The sequence below is a fragment of the Plecotus auritus genome (assembly GCF_963455305.1).
Source record: "Plecotus auritus genome assembly, chromosome: 5".
Lineage (NCBI taxonomy): Eukaryota > Metazoa > Chordata > Mammalia > Chiroptera > Vespertilionidae > Plecotus > Plecotus auritus.
The window spans coordinates 151,484,090-151,509,775 of NC_137776.1; the positions used below are offsets into that span (position 1 = coordinate 151,484,090).

The following is a 25,686-nucleotide window of genomic DNA, read 5'->3' on the forward strand; positions in this document are numbered from 1 at the left end:
ACAGGAGAATCCAAGCAGCTAAGCCAGAATTAAGCTTAAATCTTTTTTTAAAATATATTTTTATTTGTTTTAGAGAGAAAGGGAGAGGGATAGAAACACCAATGATTAGAATCATTGATTGGCTGCTGTTGGAAGCTGCCCATTGCCTTCACTAGCAGAAAGGGGTGGACAAGGGCCGAAACCGGTTTGGCTCAGTGGATAGAGCGTCGGCCTGCGGACTGAAGGGTCCCAGGTTCGATTCCGGTCAAGGGCACGTACCTTGGTTGCGGGCACATCCCCAGTAGGAGGTGTGCAGGAGGCAGCTGATCGATGTTTCTCTCTCATCGATGTTTCTAACTCTCTATCCCTCTCTCTTCCTCTCTGTAAAAAATCAATAAAATATATTAAAAAAAAAAAAAAAAAAAAAAAAGAAAGGGGTGGACAAGGAGTCTGGTCAACCTTGAGGCTCTGGCAAGGGTCAGAGCCTTGCACCCACTGTCTAATTGAGACAAAGGGAGCTGAAGCAACTTCCACCTTTTAGTCTTATGTAAATCCTTGCTGATGGGCTATCATCGAGCTATTATTGGAATTGCCTGCCTAAGGGCTATGGGTGTACCCCAGACCTGAATAAAAAGGATGGCAAGGCCAGAGCAAAACAGTCCTCTCGGGCTTCCGCCTGGCCCCCAATTCCCAAATATTTTCTTGTCTAGTCTCTTTTTTTTTTAAATATATTTTATTGGTATTTCACAGAGAGGAAGGGAGAGGGATAGAGAGCTAGAAACATCGATGAGAGAGAAACATCGATCAGCTGCCTCCTGCACACCCCCCACTGAGGACGTGCCCGCAACCAAGGTACATGCCCCTGACCGGAATCGAACCCGGGACCCTTCAGTCCGCAGGCCGACGCTCTATCCACTGAGCCAAACCGGTTTCGGCTCTTGTCTAGTCTCTTGCATTTGTGTGCGGCCTCCTCCAGAACCCAACACTGAACCACGCGGGTACACTCGCAACTGGCAGCCCAACATGGGGCATTTGCAGGCTGCCTCTTACATGCCCCCTACTGGGGATCGAGCCCACAACTCAGGCATGTGCTGTTGCCTGGAATTGAACCTGGGACCCTTCAGTCCACAGCCGACACTCTATTGACTGAGCCAAACTGGCTAGGGCAAGCTTAAATAATGTACCAACCAGGCCAACCTGTGATTATCATTAGAGGAAAGAAAGAAGCATCAGGCCCAGGGTAGCATTCTGGATTTTCACTATCATTTTATAGGTACACCCCCACCTGCCACCCTCTTTGTTATCATTACCTAGAAAGTGGCCAGGAGGAAATGATCTCTTTCTAGAGACGGCTACATTCAATGACCAAAATACCTAGTATTAAAGTGTATGAACTAGGAGCAAGTGAGGGATATAAAGTAAGAGAGTCTTTTGAGATGACTGTAGATAGTAGCACAAGAAGTCCTGAGTACCTTGGCCATTAGCCCATTGTTAAGTGACTTTTGCAATAAAAAGTACATTTGTCAGACTGCCAATGTTCCAGAATGCCAAAAACATGACAGATTAGTTTTAAGGGACACAAGAGTATGGCTAGAGTCAGTTGATTGGACTAGACCAGTAACACCAAAGGTGACAAAGTGTCAACAATGGTGAGGCACCACCAATACCCCTGAGAGGAGCAAAAGTCCAATGTAATCAATATGCCAGCAGTGGGCAGGGGCCACACTTGTGCAGTGTGGCCTCATTCCCTGTGAAACAAATGTGTCATCTTTTGTCAGGTGTCCAAGTTGCAATCAGTGGTAACCTTTGCATCAGAAACATAGATTCCTTACTCTGCCCACTCTGTGATGATGACACACGGTGTGGACCATGCCCAGTTCAATGATGGACAGAAGCAGCAATGGTGGCAATCAGGGCAGCACAGAGCTCTGTCAGCAATTTGACTCGTCATTCTCAATGGTATAGCCCCTACCATGGACATCTTCATGAGAGACCTAAGTGTTTGGGTCAGCAATTGTGATTTGTTTATACACTTCATGTCCCCAAAGAGGATGTGTTTCAATCTGCCAGTCTGTAGTTTCCCAAGTGCAGAACGAAGAGTTAGGCCATTGGCAACAGCCCAAGAGTTAGTACAAATATAACAAAGTTCATCAAGAGGACTATTGGCCAGAAATAAGAGAATGGCCTTTAATTCTGCCCAAAGTATAGTGACAATGTCCACTGTTTGTTCTACATGTTCACACCAAAGTTGAACAGCCACAGCAGATCTGATAGGTTTCAGTGTAGCTAAACCATCAGTGAATCAGGCCCAGGCATTTAGGGGAAATCCTGAGTTGAGAGCCCCATTGAGTCAACAGCTTTGCTTCACATATAAAATCAGAGGGAAGAGAAGGCAAGTGATAGTTTCTCCAGGGGATAGCTGCCAATTTTCATATAAAGCCAAGATACCCTAGGTCAGAACAGCAGCATTCTTGAATATATCATTTCCATTTGCTGAACAAGGCTTATGTAGCCCTTCCCACCTTGGCAGTCATTCCGTCCAAATTGACTCACCCCCAAATGGCATTATTAGGCGGAGTCACACGGCCTTTATCAGTCAGGCATTCAGTTTCAACAAGAACTCAATAGCAAAGCTAATAAATAGCTGCCTTTTTTTTTTTTTTTTAAGAAACGGAATATTTGGGAAATAGGCTTGCTTTCTTTTTTTTCTACTTTTTATTGATGAGAGAAAGAAACATCCATTTGCTGTCCCACTTATTTATGCATTCATTGGTTGATTCTTTTATGTGCCCTGACTTGAGATTGAACCCTCATTCTTGTCATATCAGGACAATGCTCCAACCAACTGAGCTACCTGGCTATGGCAATTAATAGCTGCTTTTCAAATGGGGTGTATGTGTAGCTGTGTTAGGGAGGCACCTCAAGGGGCACCTCAGGATGGAGGCTGCCTCCTCTTAAAAGAGACTCCAATTGGCAAAATTATCATTCCTGAAGACTTGTAGCTCAAACTGTGGAGCCTCAAAGTCGCTAGCACTTCTCTGCTTGCAGCTCTTCTCAATCAGGAGAATGTCCTCTGGCACTTAAGGAATGAGGAAACAGAGGTACACATCAATTCCTACTGTACATTCAGACCTAAAACTATGATTGAATTAGCCTGGAGGACCCCACCCAGAAGGTCATGATAGCATTCCTTCTCCAGGTGAATCCTGCCTAAACCCTATTAGCTGCATTCTCTAGATGCCAACTCCCCCATGGGGCTGGGAGAATGGTGATGGGCTCCTGTATCCAACAGAGCTATATAAGTTTGAGTTCCTCTCCACCACAAAGTTCCCCCAAATACTTGCCAAGCAAACAGACCTTTGGTCCCCCTTGGTGACAGGGAAAACTTGGCCCCTCTCCTAATCATCTTTCCCTTAAAAGTAGCTGAAGTTGCCCTAACCGGTTTGGTTCAGTGGATAGAGCGTCAGCCTGCGGACTGAAGGGTCCCAGGTTTGATTCCGGTCAAGGGCATGTACCTTGGTTGCGGGCACATCCCCAGTGGGGAGTGTGCAGGAGGCAGCTGATCGATGTTTCTCGCTCATCAATGTTTCTAACTCTCTATCCTTCTCCCTTTCTCTCTGTAAAAAAATCAATAAAATAAAAAAAAAATCAATAAAAAAAAAAGAAAAGAAAAACTCAGCTCTGAATACTTATTAAAAAAAAAAAAAGTAGCTGAAGTTGGAGTAGGGAGGGATCAAGAACTAGGAAGAAGGTGTGCCAGAAGCAAACTGTAATGACTTTGTTTTAAGCACTGCAGTGGCTGACTGCAGCTTCATCAAACAAAATTCCAATGTTCCCAGTCCACCCAAAGCGCTGTATTAGGCAGCGAAGTTCTAATTCTGCCCAGAGTGTAGTGCCCATGTAACTGTGGCAGCCACAGCCACATTTTCCAGCTATGGCTGGAGTCTGTCCTTTGGTTGATGACCTTCTTTGAGGAGATCACCTTCATCTGGGCATTTGCTGCCCTCCTCCCCCCTTATCAAAATAACACCTTAAAGTCAACATAAGTAGGAGGAGGAGTTTTCCATGAAGGCAGGGCTCATTGCAAGAAGTTATCTAGATTTCTTTGGGTCTGTTTTTCAATCTTCAGTGCCTTACCTCATTAGCATTGTTAAACCCTACCTGGGACAATAAGAGCCTTAATACCAATCTAAATACCTCATTTATGGTTTCTGCAGGAATTAGTCTGCCTCAGAAAAATCCCTCTAAGAGGACCAAAGCTCCTTACAGCAGTTTGCACTGTAAAAACAAACAAAAAAACTCTTGAGACCTTTTATGGTCATCTCTGGATGGATCTAAGATTTGCATGATAGACTGAGGGAAGAGCTGAGCTGAAGGACAGCCTAGCTGTTGCCATTCTTAACAATGCTTATATGCTCACTTCCTCATCTCCCAAGCCTTCCAGGGAAGGTTCTAAAAATCTTCCTGGTTTCTGCCCATAGCAGTTGGAAATTTCCCTTTCATGTTTAATGTAATGCATGTTTCTGTCACTATTGTCTGACAAAGGGCAAAACTTAGTATTAGTTGTTACATTGGCATGAACCTGAAGCTGATCTAGTATCAGTCTCTACTTGCCCTACTTGCAAGCTAAGTTAACTTGGACACATTTTGTGGATGTGGACAGAGAAGACACAGGTGTCCTAGGTCAAGGACAAAGAACTGTTACTTACATCAACCGAAGAGTGTCAGCATTGTCATGCACCATTTCCCCAAGGCCCAGTTCCCAAAAAGCAATGCAGAGGACCAGTGTCATCTGTACATGTAGTGAGCTCTGTTATAAGAAAGACGTTCTGAGCTTAGGGAACCCCAATCTTTTATAGTAGGCAATAAACCTATTATATCAACCATTTTTCACTCATCTTGTATGTCCCATAGGTTTAGCATACAGCAAGTGCTGAGTAATATAGTCACTGAACTTAATCCAATTAATTGGTTGTGCTATAAGCAAAAATAATATGTTCACATTGTTTCTGAAACTTAAAACATCAAACATATTAATGGAAGAGTAAATTAATTTTATTGACTGATGAAAAACTAAAGTGATAAGAAGTATGGATAGTAAACAATAATCATTGTGTTCTGCTGGAATTCTGTTTTTCTTCTTTTCACTTTAAGCCAAAAGGACAAAAAATTATAGACTGTTAGTAAGCTAACTGTTTTACATATTTCAACAAAAACTGCATAGCTTAGCAGTTGCACAGCATTAAATATATACATTTTTGCAAAACCCTGAAAGTTTTAATTTTTATGTTGACCTCAAAGGCTAATGGAATCACCTACACTGGTCGAATTCAGAGTTTCTTTTCCCTTTTCTGCCACCCTGTAAAGAAAAATGGGGCAAATTATTTAGGAAATACCATTTTGAGGGCATTTTCATTTTAAGAATATATGAAACCAAAGGCATTTTGAGTATGAGAAGGAAGCATTTTTTGAGTTTGTTGCGTATTTGGATATGCATACTACTAAATTATTTTATGGGGTTATTTTTACAAATGGTTAAAGTAGTTGTAGAAAACAGTTACCCCTCTTTGAACTAGTCTAGATTTAGTAAGATCACCAATTATTTTACCTTTTTTAGAGCTCTTTTAGACTGTCCCAGCTTGTTTTTAAAATAAAAATTTTAATTAATACTAACACAATTTATTCCATATGATCCCTTTTGGGTAATTCAATTTCTAATGCAAGTTTTGTCTAGTCTTCTTACCAGACAACAGCATTAGAAGTCTGATTTTGTTCATCAATGTTTTGAAAAGTAGATTATACTTTTCATATTGCTCAGTGACATATATACATCTGTATTTAATCTGCTCCAATTTGACTAGGGCCAAGAAAAGAGAAAGGCAGCTTAAAAGACAAGAAGTATTTTACACGAATTAACATAACATTTTCTGCATTAAAAGTAAATACTAATTGTAGAAATATGGAAAGTACAAAGATACAAAGAAGAAAATTAAAATCATCCATAACTACTATACCTACCCCTCTTCATTTTAACCATAAATAATGATTTGATGTATTTGCCTTACAACAATTTTATAGTTTTTTTTCTCTCCATCTTTTATAAACTATGGCAATGTATCCAAGTTAATTGATTAGAATCATGTGAGTAGTAATATTTTTCAAATTCTGATGTCTAAACTTTGTCCCAGACCTATTTATTCACTATTACCAGGAGTGGGCCAAACTATCTGTAATTCAAAAAAGCTCTCGAGTGATGCTGATGATCAGCCAAGTCTGGGAACTACTTGTCTGTGAAAAGTGCATTTCTTAAAATGGTGGTTATGTTAGGGGCACATGAAACCCAGGCCCATTTAATAATGGTGGCAGCTTCTCTTTGTCTTTTTCTCATGTTTTCACTGCCTATAACTTTTCTCTTCGTGATCAAAAACATTTCTCTATCAACCTTCATATTTTTTTAAAAAATCAAGTCTAAAAATGCTGTTATTCATTCCTGACCAAATAAAAGTTTTCCAAGGATTTATTCAGAGAAAATAAGTATAAAGAGCTTATCTGGGACCTGAGATGTATAATCACGTCTTAAAAACAAAATTTATTTCTTAATAGCAGAAAAGTAAAAATAAATTTTTCAAAAATTTTTCTATAAAGTAGATCCCAACTACACATAGATATCAATGTTATACAGCTTAAAACTCTTACCTTGCTTCTCAAAAAGATTTCTTTTTAAACACACAAAATATTTGAAAATCATTTTCAAAGCCTCCCAGGCAAATTCTCATTCCCAGACTGGTAAGATGTCAAAGCTGGAGCTAAATAACTTTTATGTTCGCTAGGCCATCAATGGCTTTCCTTTTTTTTTTTTTTTTTACTATGACCTCACATTAATTTTTTATATCATGACTTAGGCACACATACATATAAATAAATATGTGTGTCGTTATATATACATACAGATACACATATACTGATACAAAGCACTGACATTTTTTACTGCTTCACCCTAATTAAAATGCTGAATGCCAGTTTGTGAGTGCAGAAGAAATTACAGAATTAGAAAAATCACTATTTTGCAACCACCAAAAATAACTGCTACAAATATCAATGGATGCTAAACCATTGGGTAAAAAGAAAAGGATCTCGTCACACAATCGCAAAGTATCAGTCCACATATCATTTATTAATTTATAAATACACCTTTACAGTAAACACATCTAAAAGATACTGCTGTACCCAAGTGATTAAACTTATTATATAATGGGGCAAATGTCATTATGTGCCTTTCCTTGATATAAGTCAATGGCACGTATGCTGCATCATTTATGTAGTACCAAGAATTTTTTCTGAGATACTTTAGTTATTGCTGCATTTACCAATATCTAGAAAAACCTTAACATTTTCTAAAATGTAAATTATATAAAATTATTAATATTTCTGGTGAATTTTGGCCTAAGAGAAAAATAGTCCACTTATTCTCAAACGGTATCTATTTCAAATGTATTATTTGTGATGAAAACACTTTCAGAATTATAAAAGCATACCTGATATTTGGCTAATTCTGCTTGTAATACTTTCACTTTAGATCTTTCTTGTTCTAACGCAGCATGAAGTGAAGTCACCTATAACCAAATATTCAATTTTTTAAAAAGACATTTTTTGTGTTTTTAGGCAAATACTCTTAATTCACTTTAATTTTTAGCTGTATTTTTTTTACATTCAAAATAATTTTGTATTCATTTCGGGTGTGTAAAGCATAGTGGTTAGACAATCATATACTTTACAAAGTGTTTCCCTCAATATTTCCAGTACCTGCCACCTGGCATCAGACATATAATAACCTTAATTCTTAACACTTATTCACAATGATGATTTCTGACTACTGGGCACTGGATAAATGAGCATCAGAGGAGAACCGTTCCTCACCACCCCAATTTCAATTAGGCACTTTACTTAGCTATATATTAGAGATACATAGGACAAGCTCACTGTTCTAAGACCATAGATTAAGAATGGGCAGGGCAGAAAATCAAGCCCAAGGGTAGGGTAAGTTCTATCTGCCCTTTCTATCTCTATATTCATAATACACATCAACTAAAATACAACCTTATCTTCCCCTATTCTTCAAGACATAGCTACCACCTTTAAACAGTAAACAGAATCTTCATTCATTTGCTAATACATAGTAATAATTTATATCACTTTTTTATTGAATTTATTGGGATGACACTTTTAAATAAAATTATATAGGCTTCAGGTGTACAATTCTATAACACATTACCTGTATACTGTATTATGTGTTCACCAATTTATATCACTTTCTTGCAGTGCTGATGGGCTATATTTTTGTTTAGTCAAGTTTCACAATTCAAGACTAAAGAACAGCCTAAGAATATCAGTCTTGTATACAGATTTCCTTACCTGTATAGTCAGTTCATTCTTGATACTTTGTGATTCATCAACTTGCAGAAGTATTTCTGCTTTATCTTTCACTGACAAAAAAGGGCGAGGAAAAAAGTAGTGTAAATAATTTTGTCAATCACTCCAATACTTTTACAAAACTTTAGTGACCCAAAATAGCCATGCAGTCAGGCAAAGATTAATTGTCCTCCTACTTAATGAATGTATTCTTTGATCCTATATAGCTCTTATTTTTCATTGGGAAATTCTGATCATATATTATCATATTCTTGGAAATTTTAAATTTTCTGTAGCACTGAAAAATTAATTGTAAAGATCTGATGAAAGAGTAAGTTTTTCCATTTACAGTAAAAAGGACAAACACACAAGAAAATAAAAAATTTCACACAGAGAAAATTTTAAATACCTTGACTAATCTTTTTTAATCTTTTTTTTTTTTTTTTTACTGATCTTTAAGATTAAAAAAATATAGCACATTTCTATTTCCTTTGTTTTCTTAAATTGTCAGGGTGACCATATAGGCCCACAGAAATTATTTATATCTGATGATCTGATGTTTCATACCAATAAAGCACTGTCAAATAAACATAGCTCATATGATCATATCTGATCATATAACATCTGTGGTCTCTCAGAACTATTCATTTGTCTAGAGGTTTTTTTCCCTCTTTGGGGAAGCAAGAGATCTATATTTTATCTCCTTAGTTTCCTAAGCATTAAAAATCTCCACATGGCCAATAAATCCCATAGTATAATGGCTACTGAATGAAAAGCTATCTCCTCAACTTTAAAAATAAGCTAAGGAAAAGAAAAACAAGTTAAGAGAGATTAAGAGGTAAAACTATAATAAAATTTGTAAGAGAAGAAATGTTTAAGTATTTTTGAGTACTGATATGACTACAACTCTACCAATATAATACTGTAAATAAAATTTATTTTTCATAGTTTAATATGATATGCAATAAGGTGTAACATGTATCTAGAAACAAATCAGTCTTTCAAGAATCAACTTGGGAACTTTTATGAATTATACTTTCTACTCCTCCATCTTCATAATTAAACACACACACACACTAAGAACTAGTGACTTTTTAATAATTATGTAATACTTTAATTACAGTCTCTTCTCCCATAATGCTTGTTTCAATGACACTGATATATTAGGAACAATTTAAACACAACAGGAATTTTGCATTTGCTTAAGCTCAATTATGTGAACACAGAAAACTCCACCCATGCCCACAATCAAAATATCTACCACCTATCTCAGTTCAGTTCATCGATTTTCAAGTCTTCCATAACTTAACAGTAACACACAAGTTAAAACCCCCTGAAGCCTACTTCTACAAGCAAACTAGGTTGTGTTTATCATTTTTAACATGTATAAAACTGTTATACTGTTTTTATTAGATTCCCATCTTGTTTTAAATGTTTTAAAAATATATATATTTTTTATTTCAGAGAGGAAGGGAGAGGGAGAGCGAGAGAGAGAGAGATAGGTAGAAACATCAATGATAAAAGAGAATCACTGATAGGCTGCCTCCTGCACACCTCACACTGGGGATTGAGCCCCTAACCTGGGCACATGCCCTGACCAGAATCAAACCATGACCTCCTGGTTCATACGTCAATACACAACCACTGAGCCACACCGGCTCGGCAGATTCCTATCTTTTTTTAATGTATCACCGATGAAGTTTTTGAATGGTCTATGCTTCTAACCCCATCTCCCCCATAGACCTTATGGTTTTAACTGTGTGATTTTGCAAATACTGATGAATATAAGGAACATGTGTTGCATTATAACAGAATTGACTGTATTTACATCTATACTAATAAAAGGGCAATATGCAAATTGGTCAGGACACACTCACAGTAACAACTGAACAGCAGGCTGCGTGGGGCAACCAGGCCGGCAAGGGGGTTAGTGAGGGACAACCAAATGACTGAACAGCAGGCAGCGTGGGGCGACCAGGCTGGCAGGGGGGTTAGTGAGGGGCGACCAAATGACAAAACAGCAGGCTGCGTGGGGCAACCAGGCCGGCAAGGGGGACAGTTGGCGGCGACCAGGCCGGCGGGGGGCACAGTGAGGGGCAACCAGGCCGGCAGGGGGAACAATTGGCGGTGACCAGGCCAGCGGGGGGGGGGGGCAGTTGGGGGTGACCAGGCTGGTGGGGGGGGGGGGCAGTGAGGGGCAACCAGGCCCACAGAGGGCGTCAGTGAGGGGTGACCAGGCCAGCAGGGCGGGGACAGTTAGGGGCCACCAGGCCAGCAGGAGGGGCAGCAAGGCCAGCAGGGGGGAAGTTAGGGGCAACCAGGCCAGCGGGGGGGCAGTTGGGGTGACCAGGCCAGTGGGGGGGGGGCTGTTGGGGACAACCAGGCCAGTGGGGGGGCAGTTGGGGGCAACCAGGCTGGCAGGGGGGGCAGTTAGGGGCGATCAGGCAGGTAGGCAGGTGAGCAGTTAGGAGCCAGGGGTCCCGGATTGGAGAGGGGGCATGCTGGGCTGAGGGGAGCCCCCCCTGTGCATGAATTTCATGCACCAGGCCTCTAGTTTGTATTATAAATGACAGAGTACATATACTCTAATGTACTGTATTTTTCATGTAATGGTCCTATATCAAATTCTTCTAGTTGGATTATTTACAGTATGGAGTATGGACACAAATTTTATTTACTGGTAGCCATTTTTAATCCATTACTGAGAGTAAGCTTTTATCAGTCAATATTCTCACTTTTTACATTTCTTTAACCAAGGAATATTTCTTTTACATATTTAAAAATCATATGTCCAATGATACCTTTAATTTATTTAATTAGAAACATACCTTATAAACCAATTATTTATTTTCATAATTTTATTCATTAAATGAATCTTAAGATGATGGTTTCTAACTGTCCAAATAATGCCTTTTCCCATTATTCTTTAACTAGAGGCCCGGTACATAAAAATTCATGCGCTGGAGGTGGGGGTCCCTCAGCCCAGCCTGCCCCTTCTCAGAGTCCAGGAGCCCTCAGGGGCAGGAGGCTACCTGGCGATCAGGGGAAGGTGATGTCCCCATCACACCTCTGCTGCTGCCACTGCCGGCAGCACAAGCTTTGGCCGGCCCTGGTTACCTGAGCCTCGGGCGGCCCTGGGCGCCTGTGCAGCCACCATCCGAGGCTTGCCTGCGCCTCGGGCCAGCCCCGGGCGGCTGGGGAGCTGAGGGCGGGTCTGGCCGCACCGTGCACCTGCCGCCCCCCACAGCTGGGCTGAAAGGACTGTGGGACTCCGGCAGGGACAGGTCGCCATCTTTGTGATGGTGTGATAGTCAATTTGCATATTCCCTCTTTATTAGACAGGATTTCTATTTCATCATAGCTAAGCTGTATAATAGTTAAATAATAGTTATATTATAAAAAAATTAAAGGGTTATCAAAAGTCTGAATCTACTTCAAGACTATATATTCTGTTCAACTGGACAAGATTTCTGGGTTTTAATCATATTGGTTTCATAACTGTTATTTAATAATATAGTTTAAATTTTGGTTGGACAATTCTACTCCCAGTATCTTCATATTTGAAACAATTTTCTGGTCTTGTTCACTTATTCTTCAAGGTGAGTTACACATTTTCTTAAGCGCTATACAATACTCTCAGGATCTATAGTTGGTATTTCATTAATACTTATTAACAGGGAAAATGTATTTAGACAATTTTGTGCATTCAAAAGAAGATTTTCTTATGTATTCATGTCTTTCTCTATGTCTCTTTTATGGTTAATAATTTCCTTTGCATAAACTTTATATTAAAAGTTAATACACATTTTCTTTTCTGTCATGAATGGAAACTTTTCATAGAACTTTCAAGGTAAATGTCACTAGGTAAATATAATCAGGAAAGCAAATGATTTGTGGGATTCGAATATAACATCAACCTTACAAATCTTATTATCTCTAGTCAGTTTTGGTTGATTTCCTTGGCTTCCTGCTTCTATTGCTGAAAGTTTAAAGTGACAGCAAAAGTATGAAGAGTGGGGAGGGGGGAAGGAAAACCTAAAATGATGATAGGTCTTCTCTAATAATTAAAAAGCAGAATCTTAAGCAAATGTTATTCTTGTTTTCCTGCTGAAAGTAGTTTAACAATTTATAAAAATTAAAATTTCAAGATTTCTCTTATGTGAATAATTGTAAATTTGTATAATACCTAAGGTGCTATAACAGTGACTTGGAATAACAAAATTATCAGCAACAATCCAGTTTGTATCACTCTGGGAAACCTTTTTATTTTGTTGAGTTCATAAATCATGTATCTTGAAAAATTCTTTTCAAATATTTTTTAAGATTAAGTTTTAATTCTAAAACCACAAAAATCACTTACTTTCACCTTCCTGAAGCATTTTCAATAACTGTGCATTTCTTGCCTTTACTTCTTTATACTTTGCCTGATAATTAAAGAAAAAAACGATTTAATTTTCAAAGTAAATGATAAATTAATGATTTACTATCAATTTATGGTCTATGAGTTCTCAACTTACTCAAAGATATAGTTACTTTTAAAAGAAAAAGGATTAAGAAAAATGTATTCAGAACTGTCTACTACTTAAATTATATCCCTAGTGATTGAAAAATAAGAGAGGGATAAAAACGGAGAAAACAGGATAATATTAAATTTTCCTGAAGACTTTCTCTTTCCTTCTTCAAATAAAACCCTTAATATTTCAAAATAATTAGAAGAAGGTAGGGGAGGGGAGGGGTAAGGGGGAGAGATCAACCAAAGGACTTGTATGCATGCATATAAACCTAACCATTGAACACAGACAACAGGGGGGTTGAGGGCATGAGTGGGGGGGTGGTGGAGGGGGTAATGGGGGGAATAAGGACACATATGTAACACCTTAATCAATAAAGAAATTTAAAAAAATAATAATTAGAAGAAAAATGATTCATAGCTCTATACCAAGAATATCCAGTAGTATACTAGAACTTTATGTATCTGTGTTATATCTGCCACTGTCCAATATGTGACTATTAACTACTGAAAATAGACCTAGCTTGACTTTGGAAAATATCGTTTTAACTTTATTTAAAGTTTTAATTTTATTAAATGTAGGTATACACACGTAGTGGTTACTGAATTGCACAGCCCAGTTGTGTCTTCACAGTTAAGACTAAATTTACTGCCCTAACCGGTTTGGCTCAGTGAATAGAGCGTCGGCCTATGGACTGAAGGGTCCCAGGTTCGATTCCGGTCAAGGGCATGTACCTGGGTTGTGGGCACATCCCCAGTAGGGGGCGTGCAGGAGGCAGCTGATCGATGTCTCTCTCTCATCGATGTTTCTAACTCTCTATCCCTCTCTCTTCCTCTCTGTAAAAAAATCAATAAAATATATTTTTTAAAAAAGAATGCTTTTAAAAAAAAAAGGACTAAATTTACTAATCTCTTGTTATTTCAATAACTATTGTTAAAGTAATTTTTGGCAGATATGAATTAGTCATTTATTGAAATTTCTTTTTCAATTTTTTTCTCCAATGTCTTAGCTTCTTCTCATACTACATAGGTGACACAACTATACATTTATGAATAAGAGGAACTGTGTTTCCATGTTAACCTCAATATTCTGAAGAATTTTCCCGCAACACCACCTTTATTCAACATATAATCCACTCTAAATTACTTATAAATACTTAATACATTAGGAAAAATACACTTAATATAGAAAGAAAAACAAATTAGGAACATATCAGTATAAGAAACTTGTCATAAAAAAAAGAAACTTGTCATTTTTTCTCTCATTATGTACAGATATATACAGTGTATAAGTTACCAAATTCAAAAGTCTTTCTTGTAAGACGAATTTAATGTATTTTAAGTCAAGTCCAATAAATACGGCTTTTACTAAATACTCTGCCCAGTAAATTGCTGATGATAAATCAGTAATGTAACTGAGTAATATTGAATACAATGAACAGAAGTAAGGACCAAAGTAAATATACAGTGAACAGGACTTCTGAGCTGCTTAGAAATGAACAGGGGAGATAAGTCAGATGGAAACAAAAATATGAAGGAAAAAACCTTATACAGTCAACTACAACTATACTCACTATGAATATAGAAATATATGTACTGTGAATATGAAACTGTATCTTATGAAATTCTAATTCTTAGGGCTTCAATCAATGTTAACTATTTCACCAAACTATCTCTAGCTCAAACCTTTTGTCTAAGGTCCAGATCAGTGTACATGGAATCACCTCTTATACTAGCCTTAGGGTCCAAAATTAGCACATAAAGCAAAAATTGCAAATGAGCAACATTACCCATGGAAATTCTTTATATTTCCCATTAAAATAACATATATAATACATACAATCCTAAGTAGTAAATATATGTATAAAAACATACATGTATAAAAATATCAGTAGCGGTGCAAAGATGGCGACGGGCAGGAAGGTAGGGAGAGTGTGTGAGAGAGTGAGGGAGCAATAGAGGTGTGTGTGGAAGTGTGTGGGTGTGTGTGTGTGAGTGAAATAGGAACAGTTAGACCCTGCAGTTCTTCCAGGGGGCTGCCAATCCGGGCAGTCTTAGACGGCAAAACTCCACGGTCACCGCAAACACTCCAGGGAGGACACCGGCGGCACAGAGACCACGCCATCTTGAAAAACAGAACTGCTTGAGACTAGGATCCTAGCCCGCCACCACCCAGTCTGGTCTCAGAAGCAAACCAGGACCCTACAGCCGCTCTGGTAGGAGACCTGCCACCACAGCTGCAGACCCAGGGACACCAGGACTCCAGGCACCCGGCCACAGATTTCTATGAGTCACAAAGCCAATCCCCCTCCCCTGCCGCCCCCGTGGCAGCGACATAGAAACTACCAGACCCCAGCCGCACCATAAGGCTTTCTGCACACACAAAGCAGTGGCGACTCTGCCTGACTTTGAGCCTTGGTGTCAGACACGGGAAGTTTGTTTCCCACCACTAGTCTCCACGCCCAGGCAGGGAGACTGAGCGCGCGCAGGCAGGGAGACTGAGTGGAATTCGAGCCTAGCCGCTCATCTCTAGGGAGGTGGTCTTCTGTGACCAGATCCCGCGCCCACGCAGGGCATGGAGACAGTGCTGAACTTGAGCCCGGAGTTGTGAACTCGGGGAATTTGTTTCCCACGACTCGTCTCCACGCCCAGGCAGGAAGGCAGTCCTGAATTTGAGCATAGGTGCACGACCTTGGGGAGATTGTCTTCTGCGACCAGATCCTACGCCCATGCAGGGAGACAGCACTGAATATGAGTCTGGGGGTGCAAACCTGAGGAGGAGTTTGTTTCCCATGGGACCAGACCCTGCACATTAGCAGAGAGGCTGCAGTGAATTTGAACCTGGATGTGCGGTCTCGGGGAGTTTGTTCCCCACGACCAGACCCTGTGCCCACACAGGAAGGCAGTGCTGAATTTGAGCCTGGGTACATGGACACAGGGAGTTTGTTTTCCACAGTGCACACCCGTGTGACCAGACCCCACACCCACACTAAGGGGCAGAGCCACCTGATTTTGATTCAGGGCAAGCGCACACAGAAGGCTATTTACCACAGAGCAGAAGTGGACCTCCTGCCAACACAGTGGGACTGGGCAACCCGGTCTCCTGGGCAGATCGGGGACCCTGAATCTCCACACAAGAGGCAGCATTGACCACCAGTGACTAGACTCTGTTCCTCATTACGTGCGCCTGAGATCCCTGATTCTCAGTACATTCACACTAAGAGCCAGTGACTCCAATTCTTGGCGCATGTGCACACAGGGACCTGATTCTCAGTGTGAGGTACCACCAAGAAACAGAGACTCTGATACTCGATTCTCGGCATGGACACAGGGAGACTCTGATTCCTGACACACAATAGGGGACTTTGATTTTTGGCACACGCCAGTGGGTTCTTTGTTTCAACATGGCGCAGGTAGGGTCCCTGATTCTAGGTGCACACACAAGGCCACACTAAGCGCCCATGACTTTGACCCAGGGCGAGCGTGGTTCCCACCAACCCACAGCAACCACATGTCTTGGTATCAGAGCTCTTCAGTGACACTTGGGGGGTGCAAAACTCCCATTGCACAAAGTCCAGGCTCCCGCAACTCGACATCTGAACCTTCTGGTGATAGTCAGAATGGGGAGACAACGAAGCAATCCCCAGAGGAAAGAAAAGGAGTTATCGCCAAGTAAGGAAAAAAGTGAAACAGAGGCATGCAACATGACAGAAACAGAATTTAGAGTAATGGTCATACAGTTCATACACCAGATGGACGAGAAAATCAACCACCTATGCAAAAATCAGGAAGAAATGAAAAATGATATAGCTACAATCAAAAACAACATGGAAGGCTTCAACAGTAGACTAGAAGAAGCAGAGGACCGAATCAGCGAGTTAGAAGATCAGGTACAGAAACAAGCCCAATCTGAACAGCAACTAGAGAAAAAAATTAAAAAGCAGGAGGAGAGCCTAAAAGAGCTTTGGGACAATGCAAAACGAAATAACATACGTATAATAGGGCTGCCAGAAGGACAAGAAGAGCAGCAAGGATTAGAAAATTTATTTGAAGAAATAATGACAGAAAACTTCCCTGATATGGGGAAGAAAAAAGTTACTCAAGTACAAAGAGTCCCAAGCAAGATGAATCCCAAAAGACCCACACCAAGACACACCATAATTACAATGGCAAATGTTATCGACAAAGAGAGAATCTTAAAGGCTGCAAGAGAGAGACAGAGAGTTACCTACAAAGGATCCCCCATCAGATTATCAGATGATTTCTCAACAGAAACACATCAAGCTAGAAGGGAATGGAAGGAGATATACAAAGTGATGCAAAGCAAGGGACTCAATCCAAGAATACTCTATCCAACAAGACTATCAGTCAAAATTGAAGGGGAAATCAGGAGCTTCACAGACAAAAAAAGGCTAAGCGAGTTTATCACTACCAAACCAGCAATGCAAGAAATGCTAAAGGGAATGCTGTAAAAAGAAGAAACAAAAAGGTAAGAAGGAACACAGCCTAAAAAAATAAAATGGCTACAAACAAGTACCTTTCAATAATAACTTTAAATGTAAACGGACTAAATGCTCCAATCAAAAGACATCCAGTGGCTGAATGGATTAAAACACATGACCCATATATATGCTGTCTACAAAAGACCCACCTCCGAACAAGGAACTCACACAGACTGAAAGTGAAGGGATGGAAAAATATCTTTCAGGCAAATGGAAATGAAAAAAAAGCTGGGGTAGCAATACTTATATCTGACAAAATAGTCCTCAAAGTGAAGGCCATAACAAGAGATAAGGAAGGCCACTTCATAATACTAAAGGGATCGATACAACAAGAGGATATAACCCTGGTAAACATGTATGCATCCAATGCAGGAGCACCCAAATACATAAATCTCCTGGAAGATATCAAGAGAGAGATAGACAACAATACAATCATAGTAGGGGACTTTAATACACCACTGACATCACTGGATAAATCCTCTAGACAAAAAAATCAGCAAAGAAACAACAATCCTAAATGACTCACTAGATCAGGTGGACTTAATTGACATCTTCAGAACACTTCAACCCAAAGCTGCGGAATATACGTTCTTCTCAAGTGCACATGGGACATTTTCAAAAATAGACCACATATTGGGTCACAAGCAAAATCTCCCCAAATTCAAGAAGACTGAAATCATACCAAGCATCTTTGCAGACCACAATGGCATAATATTAGAAATAAACTACAATAAAAACAATCCAAAACACTCATAAACACTTGGAAGCTGAATAGCATGTTATTAAATATTGATTGGGTTACCAACGAGATCAAAGAAGAAATTAAAAACCTTCTGGAAAGTAACGACAATAAAAACACAACAATCCAAAACTTATGGGACACAATGAAAGCAGTCCTGAGAGGGAAGTTTATAGCTTTCCAGGCCAACCTCAAAAAACAAGAAAAAAGGGTAGTAAATCATCTAATGCTACAACTCAAAGAATTTGAAAGAGAGCAACAAGAAAAGCCCAGAGTGAGCAGACAGGAAGGAGATAATAAAGATTAGAGCAGAAATAAATGACATAGAGACCAATGAAATGACAAAAGTTCAATGAAACCAAAAGCTGGTTCTTTGAAAGGATAAACAAGATTGATGAACCTCTAGCCAGGCTCACCAAGAAGCAAAGAGAGAGGACTCAAATAAACAAAATCATAAATGATAGAGGCAAAATAACAACAGACCCCACAGAAATACAAAGGATTGTTAAAAAATATTATGAACAACGCTACTCCAACAAACTAGACAACCTGGAGGAAATGGACATATTCCTAGAAAAATACAACCTCCCAAAACTCAACCAGGAGGAATAAAAAAATCTGAATAGGCCAATAACTATGGAAGAAATTGAAGCAGTCATCAAAAACTTCCAGCAAACAAAAGCCCGGGGCCAGACGGCTTCACAAGAGAGTTATACCAAACATTCAAGGAAGAACTAAAACCTATCCTCCTCAGACTATTCCAAAAAATTCAAGAGGAAGGAACACTTCCAAACTCATTCTATGAAGCCAGCATCACCCTAATACCAAAACCAGATAAAGACAACACAATGAAAGAGAATTACAGGCCAATATCCCTCATGAACATAGATGCCAAAATCCTCAACAAAATTCTAGCAAATCGGATCCAGCAGTACATCAGAAAGATTATACACCATGACCAAGCAGGATTTATACCAGGGATACAAGGATGGTACAATATCCGCAAATCAATAAACGTGATACATCACATAAACAAATTGAGGGAGAAAAAAAATCACAGTCTTATCAATTGACGCAGAAAAAGCATTTGACAAAATCCAACACCCTTTCTTGATAAAAACTCTCAGAAAGGTGGGAATAGAAGGATCGTACCTCAACATCATAAAAGCCATATATGATAAACCCACAGCCAGCATCACACTCAATGGATAAAAACTAAAACCATTTCCCCTAAGAACAGGAATAAGACAGGGATGCCCACTCTCACCACTCCTGTTCACACATAGTACTGGAAGTACTAGCCATTGCTATCAGACAAGAAGAAGGAATAAAAGGCACCCAAATTGGAAAAGAAGAAGTAAAACTGTCCTTATTCCCAGATGACATGATACTGTACACAGAAAACCCTAAAGACTCCATCAAAAAATTATTAGACTTAATAAGTGAATTTGGCAAGGTAGCAGGATACAAAATTAATGCCAAGAAACCTATGGCATTTCTGTACACCAATAGTGAACTTACAGAAAGAGAGACTAAAAAAGCAATCCCATTTACCATTGCACCAAAAAAAGTAAGATACCTAGGATTAAACTTAACTAAGGAGGTAAAAGACCTATACACAAAAAACTACAGGACACTGAAAAAAGAGATAGAGGAAGACGTAAACAGATGGAAGAACATACCGTGTTCATGGATTGGTAGAATCAACCTCATCAAAATGTCCATTCTATCCAAAGCAATCTATAGATTCAATGCAATCCCCATTAAAATACCAACGGCATATTTCACAGACCTACAACGAACTTTCCAAAAATTCATCTGGAATAAAAAAAGACCCCGAATAGCCACAGCAATCCTGAGAAAGAAGAACAAAGTAGGTGGGATCTCAATACCAGATATCAAGCTGTATTACAAAGCCACTGTTCTCAAAACAGCCTGGTACTGGCACAAGAACAGACATATAGATCAATGGAATAGAATAGAGAACCCAGAAATCGACCCAAACCACTATGCCCAATTAATATTCGACAAAGGAGGCATGAACATAAAATGGAGTCAAGACAAGTCTCTTCAATAAATGGTGTTGGGAAAATTGGACAGATATATGCAAAAAAATTAAACTAGACCACCAACTTACACCATACACAAAAATAAACTCAAAATGGATAAAGGACTTAAACATAAGACGGGAAACCATAAAAATACTAGAGGAATCCACAGGCAGCAAAATCTCAGAAATATGCCGAAGCAATTTCTTCACTGATACTGCTCCTAGGGCAATGGAAAATAAAGAGAAAATAAACAAATGGAACTACATCAAAATAAAAAGCTTTTGTACAGCAAAAGAAACCATCAACAAAACAACAAGAAAGACCACTACATGGGAGAACGTATTTTCCAATGTTATCACTGATAAGGGTTTAATCTCCAACATTTACAGGGAACTCATACAACTCAACAAAAGGAAGATAAACAATCCAATCAAGAAATGGGCAACGGACCTAAATAGAAACTTTTCAAAAAAAGACCGAAGGAAGGCCAAGAGACATATAAAAACATGCTCAAAGTCACTAATTATCCGAGAGATGCAAATCAAAACAACAATGTGGTACCATCTCACATCTGTCAGAATGGCTATCATCAACAAATCAGTAAATGACAAATGCTGGTGAGGATGCGGAGAAAAAGGAACCCTCGTGCACTGCTGGTGGGAATGCAGACTGGTGCAGCCACTGTGGAGAACAGTATGGAGTTTCCTCATAAAACTAAAAATGGAACTCGCATTTGACCCAGTAATCCCACTCCTAGGAATATATCCTAAGAAACCAGAAACACCAATCAGAAAGGATATATGCACCCCTATGTTCATAGCAGCACAATTTACAATAGCTAAGATTTGGAAACAGCCTAGGTGCCCGTCAGCAGATGACTGGATCAGAAAACTATGGTACATCTACACAATGGAATACTATGCTGCCATAAAAAAGAAGGAATTACTACCATTTGTAAGCACCTGGATGGAATTAGAGAACATTATGCTAAGTGAAATAAGCCAGTCAATGAAAGAAAAATACCACATGATCCCACTCATTTGGGGATAATGAAAAACATTATAAACTGATGAACCAAAAGATAGTTAAAGAGGCAGTAAAGCATCAAACAGACTGTCTAATTACAGCGGTAAGGTTAGGGAGAGGTGGGGGAAATAAGAGATCAACTGAAGGACTTGTATGCATGCATATAAGAGTAACCAACGGATGCAAAACATTGGGGGGTGAGGGCATGTATGGGAGTGGGGTGGGGGGGGCAATGGTAAGATATGTACACATATACCTTAATAAAAATTTGGAAAAAAAAAAAAAAAAAAAGAAGGAATTCCTACCATTTGCAACAGCATGGATGGAACTGGAGAGCATTATGCTAAGTGAAATAAGCCAGTCAGAGAAAGATCAGTATCACATGGTCTCACTCATTTGTGGAATATAATGAACAACATAAACTGATGAACAAAAACAGTTCCAGAGACAGAGAAACATCGATCAGACCATCAAACCTCGGAGGGGAGGTAGGGGAGGGTGGGGGTAAGGGGGAGAGATCAACCAAAGGACTTGTATGCATGCATATGGGCCTAACCAATGGACACAGACAACAGGGGGGTGAGGGTATGAGTGGGGGGGTGGGGGGGTAATGGGGGAAGAAATATGTAACATATGTAACACCTTAATCAATAAAGAAATTTAAAGTGGGGAAAAAAAATAAAAATACTAGCAGCAATTTATAATAAAGAACACAAATGAAATACTCAATGCCCTTATTGGTATTTTAATTTCATGAAAAAGAGAGCACTTTAAGTTAAATGCATATACGGTATGTTGTGACTTCACTGTACCCTAATGCATCCTGAACATCTATGCCTGAGTCCATAGCTATTTCAAACTTAACATGTTCAAAATAGGATCTATTATTCCTACTGGCTAATAAACTAGTTCAAAATATGCTCTTGCTCTTACATTCAATACCTGTTCATTGTTTTATCAAACTATATTCACTCCAGGCCCTCAGCTACATGCATTACCATTCAACAAAATAATTTCCATGTCACTTAAAATCTGATCCCAACTAACATCTTCAATTTCACATTCTACAACTTCTCAGTTCTCTAAATGTCAGCAACAATGTAATTCATACAATTCCCATGCCTTGTATGTGCTGTTCTCTCTACCTGAAAACACCATCTTTTCTGTAAAATCCTTACCAATTTTCAATAGCAACAACTAATTCATTCCTGTTTTTGTGCTTCTGGAGCCCTCAGTCAAATCTCAATTATAAAGCCCATACTGCAATTATTTACATATTTATCTTCCACATTAGTCTATGAGCTTCTTGCTAATTCATCCTTGTATTTTGTGTCTGGTTTAAGGTATATGCTCAAAAAAAGCAAAGAAAAATATAAATGGCAAAGGAAAAGCTAAGGGAAATGGGCAGGGATTATTACTAAAGGCACGAGTAGAGAAAGAAAGGAAATGTTAGGTACCATCAAGGGCTGGAACTTGATTTATCATTTTTTTCACTATTACATATGCAGGACCCAGAAAGACACTTGAGATGAATAAAGGTATTTTTTTTTAAAGACTAATAAGGAAGGAAGGAGGAAAGGAAGAAAGGAAGGAAGGATAATATGTAGGTTTATAGTTAAAAAAATAAATTGTATAAATAACAAGTGTTAGTGAGCATGTGGAGAAACTGGAACCCTATGGATCACTGATGAGGAGGCAAAATGGTAGAGCTGTTATAGAAAACAGTTTGGTGGTACCTCAAAAAGTTAATGTAAAATTTTTTTCTGACCCAGCAATTCCACTCTTAGCTATATAACCAAAGGAATGAAAAGCAGAGACTGAAGTACTCATACACCAATGTTCATTGCAGCATTATTCACAACCAAAAGGTGGAAACAATGCTAGTTATATATATGTATATACCACATTTTAAATAAACAAAATGTGGTATATACATATACTGGAATATTTTTCAGTGATAAAAAAGAATGAAATTCTGACACATGCTAAAACATGGATGAACCTTGAAAACATGCTAAGTGAAATAAGCCAGACACACTAGAACAAATATTGTATGTTCCACTTATATGAAGTACCTGGAAGAAGCAAAATCATAGAGACTACATATTACCATAGGCTGCAGGGAAAGAGGAAACAGGAAGCTGTTTAATGGGTACAGAGTTTATTTGGAATAATGAAAAAGTTGTGGAAACACTGGTGATAACTATACACTATGAAGGTACTTAATGCTACCGAATTGTAGCATTAAAAATGGTTTAAATGGCTAACTTAATGTTGTATATATTTTACCATAAAATATTATCATTCCACTTTTATAACTTTTCAAAACCAAAACAGCAGAAACATTCTTTCTATTAATCCAACATTAAATATATTTATATATAAGAAAAACAGAAAATGTGCAGATTACTAGTATAAAACAGTAAATAAACACAAACCTCCCATTGAGTGATCACATTTTTCAGCTTTTGGATTTCAGCATCTTTCCTTTCAAGTTCCAACTTTAGTCTTTCAATTCTTCCATCTTTCAAAACTACTTCCTGAAGAGAGAAAAACTCTATTTAAGAACTAAGATAGCCTGCTGATTCTGGTTTACAATATTTCTTTGTGAAAAGTTTAAGACAATAAAAGTCCCAATTTTCTCCATTTTAATTCATTTTCCACAGCAACCTTCAATTGTTGACTGTATTTCTACTTCTATTCAATGATACAATTCTAATTATATACAATGCAAGCAAATAAGACATTTATGATTAATCTCAAGCTACAAACATACACAGTGATCGGCAAACTGCGGCTCGCGAGCCTCATGCGGCTCGCGAGCCGTGGTTTGCCGCTCTGTTGACTAATGAGTTTGCCGACCACTGGGATAGGAGCTTAATCACAAGGAACAACAACAGCCTGTAATTATTGGAATTGAGAGTCTAGGTCAGTGGTCGGTAAACTCATTAATCACAGAGCGGCAAACCGCAGCTCGCGAGCCGCATGTGGCTCAATAAATAACAAAACAAAGAAAATAAATAGCTTTGCTCTGTATCAGCAATTAGTAGATAGAAGATATAACTAGAAAAACCATTTTCTCCCAATAGCAATAAAAAATATCCCCAAAAATAAAATTCAGAAATTTTCAGGATCCACTAAGAAAATTACAAAATACTGAAAAAAGTATGTCAGTAGATAGGAAGACTAAATATTACTAAATATATTACTTTGTAAATTCAATACAATTTCTAATGAAATTCCAATGAGATTTTGTACTTTGGAACTTAGCAAGACAGTCAAAACTTCATCTGGGAGAATACAGGATGGAAACAAAGTTAATGCAATGAAGAGGAATATGCCCAACAAATAATTGCATATAGTACAGCAAAAATAACTAAAGTAGCATAGTCATGGCACCTAGGTTGACAGAGCATTGTAACAGAAAATAAAGTCCAGAAAGAGATTTAAGACATAAAAATTTATTGGAATATAAATACAGTATTTTTAAAAAGTGAAAAAAGGCTGAAGCACAGAATAGTAGATTACAAGACAAATGGCTAACTGGGAAAACAAGTTAAGTCCCTTCATCTTGTACCATATAACGAAATAAACAAACTCAAATGCAAAAAAAAAAAAAAATCAATCCAAAGTTATAGTTTTGATAATAGTATAAATTGGTTCTATTTATCTAATGAGTATGTCGAAACATTAACTTATTCTAAAAATACTCACTGAGCACCTAACTGCTGCTGGGTGCTGGGTATACAACAGTGAACAGAACTGAAAAGATTATTGCCCTGATGGGGCTTGTCTGTTGCAGGAGGCAGATGTAAAAAAAAAAAAAAATGCTAGAAGCCCTGGCCAGGTGGCTCAGTTGGTTGGAGTGTTGTCCTGTACACCAAAAGACTGCAGGTTCAATTCCTGGTCAGGACACACCTTGTTGTGGGTTTTGATCCCTGGTCAGGGCGTATATGGGAGGCAACCACCTGATGTTTCTCTCTCACATCAATGTGTGTTTCTCTTTCTCCTCTTCTCTTCTCTTCTCTCTCTCCCCGCCCCCGCTTTCCTCTCCCTCTAAAACAGTGGTTCTCAACCTTTCTAATGCCGTGACCCTTTAATACAGTTCCTCATGTTGTGGTGACCCCCAACCATAAAATTATTTTCGTTGCTACTTCATAACTGTAATTTTGCTATTTATGAATCGTAATGTAAATATCTGTGTTTTCCGGTGGTCTTAGGCTCTACAGCAGCGGTTCTCAACCTGTGGGTCGCGACCCACCAGTTGAGAACCGCTAGCAGGGTCGCCTAAGACCATCGGAAAACACAGATATTTACATTACGATTCATAAATAGTAGCAAAATTACAGTTATGAAGTAGCAACGAAAATAATTTTATGGTTGGGGGTCACCACAACATGAGGAACTGTATTAAAGGGTCACGGCATTAGAAAGGTGAGAACCACTGCTAAAATCAATAAATATATCCTT

General features: G+C 38.7%; 1 protein-coding gene across 3 annotated transcripts in view; it reads right to left on the minus strand.

Moving 5' to 3' along the window:
• Positions 1-5,016: 5,016 nt before the first annotated feature.
• GKAP1 (G kinase anchoring protein 1) overlaps positions 5,017-25,686 on the minus strand; it is a 70,863-nt gene continuing 50,193 nt past the window's right edge. For all 3 annotated transcript variants that reach the window (XM_080668373.1, XM_080668374.1, XM_080668375.1), the window contains 5 exons: positions 23,655-23,756; positions 12,749-12,812; positions 8,392-8,462; positions 7,515-7,592; positions 5,017-5,338 (listed from right to left, as the gene is read on the minus strand). In XM_080668373.1, coding sequence (XP_080524499.1) covers positions 5,291-5,338; positions 7,515-7,592; positions 8,392-8,462; positions 12,749-12,812; positions 23,655-23,756 — 363 coding nt within the window. In that variant the 3' untranslated portion in view covers positions 5,017-5,290. The remainder of the gene's footprint in view (positions 5,339-7,514; positions 7,593-8,391; positions 8,463-12,748; positions 12,813-23,654; positions 23,757-25,686) is intronic.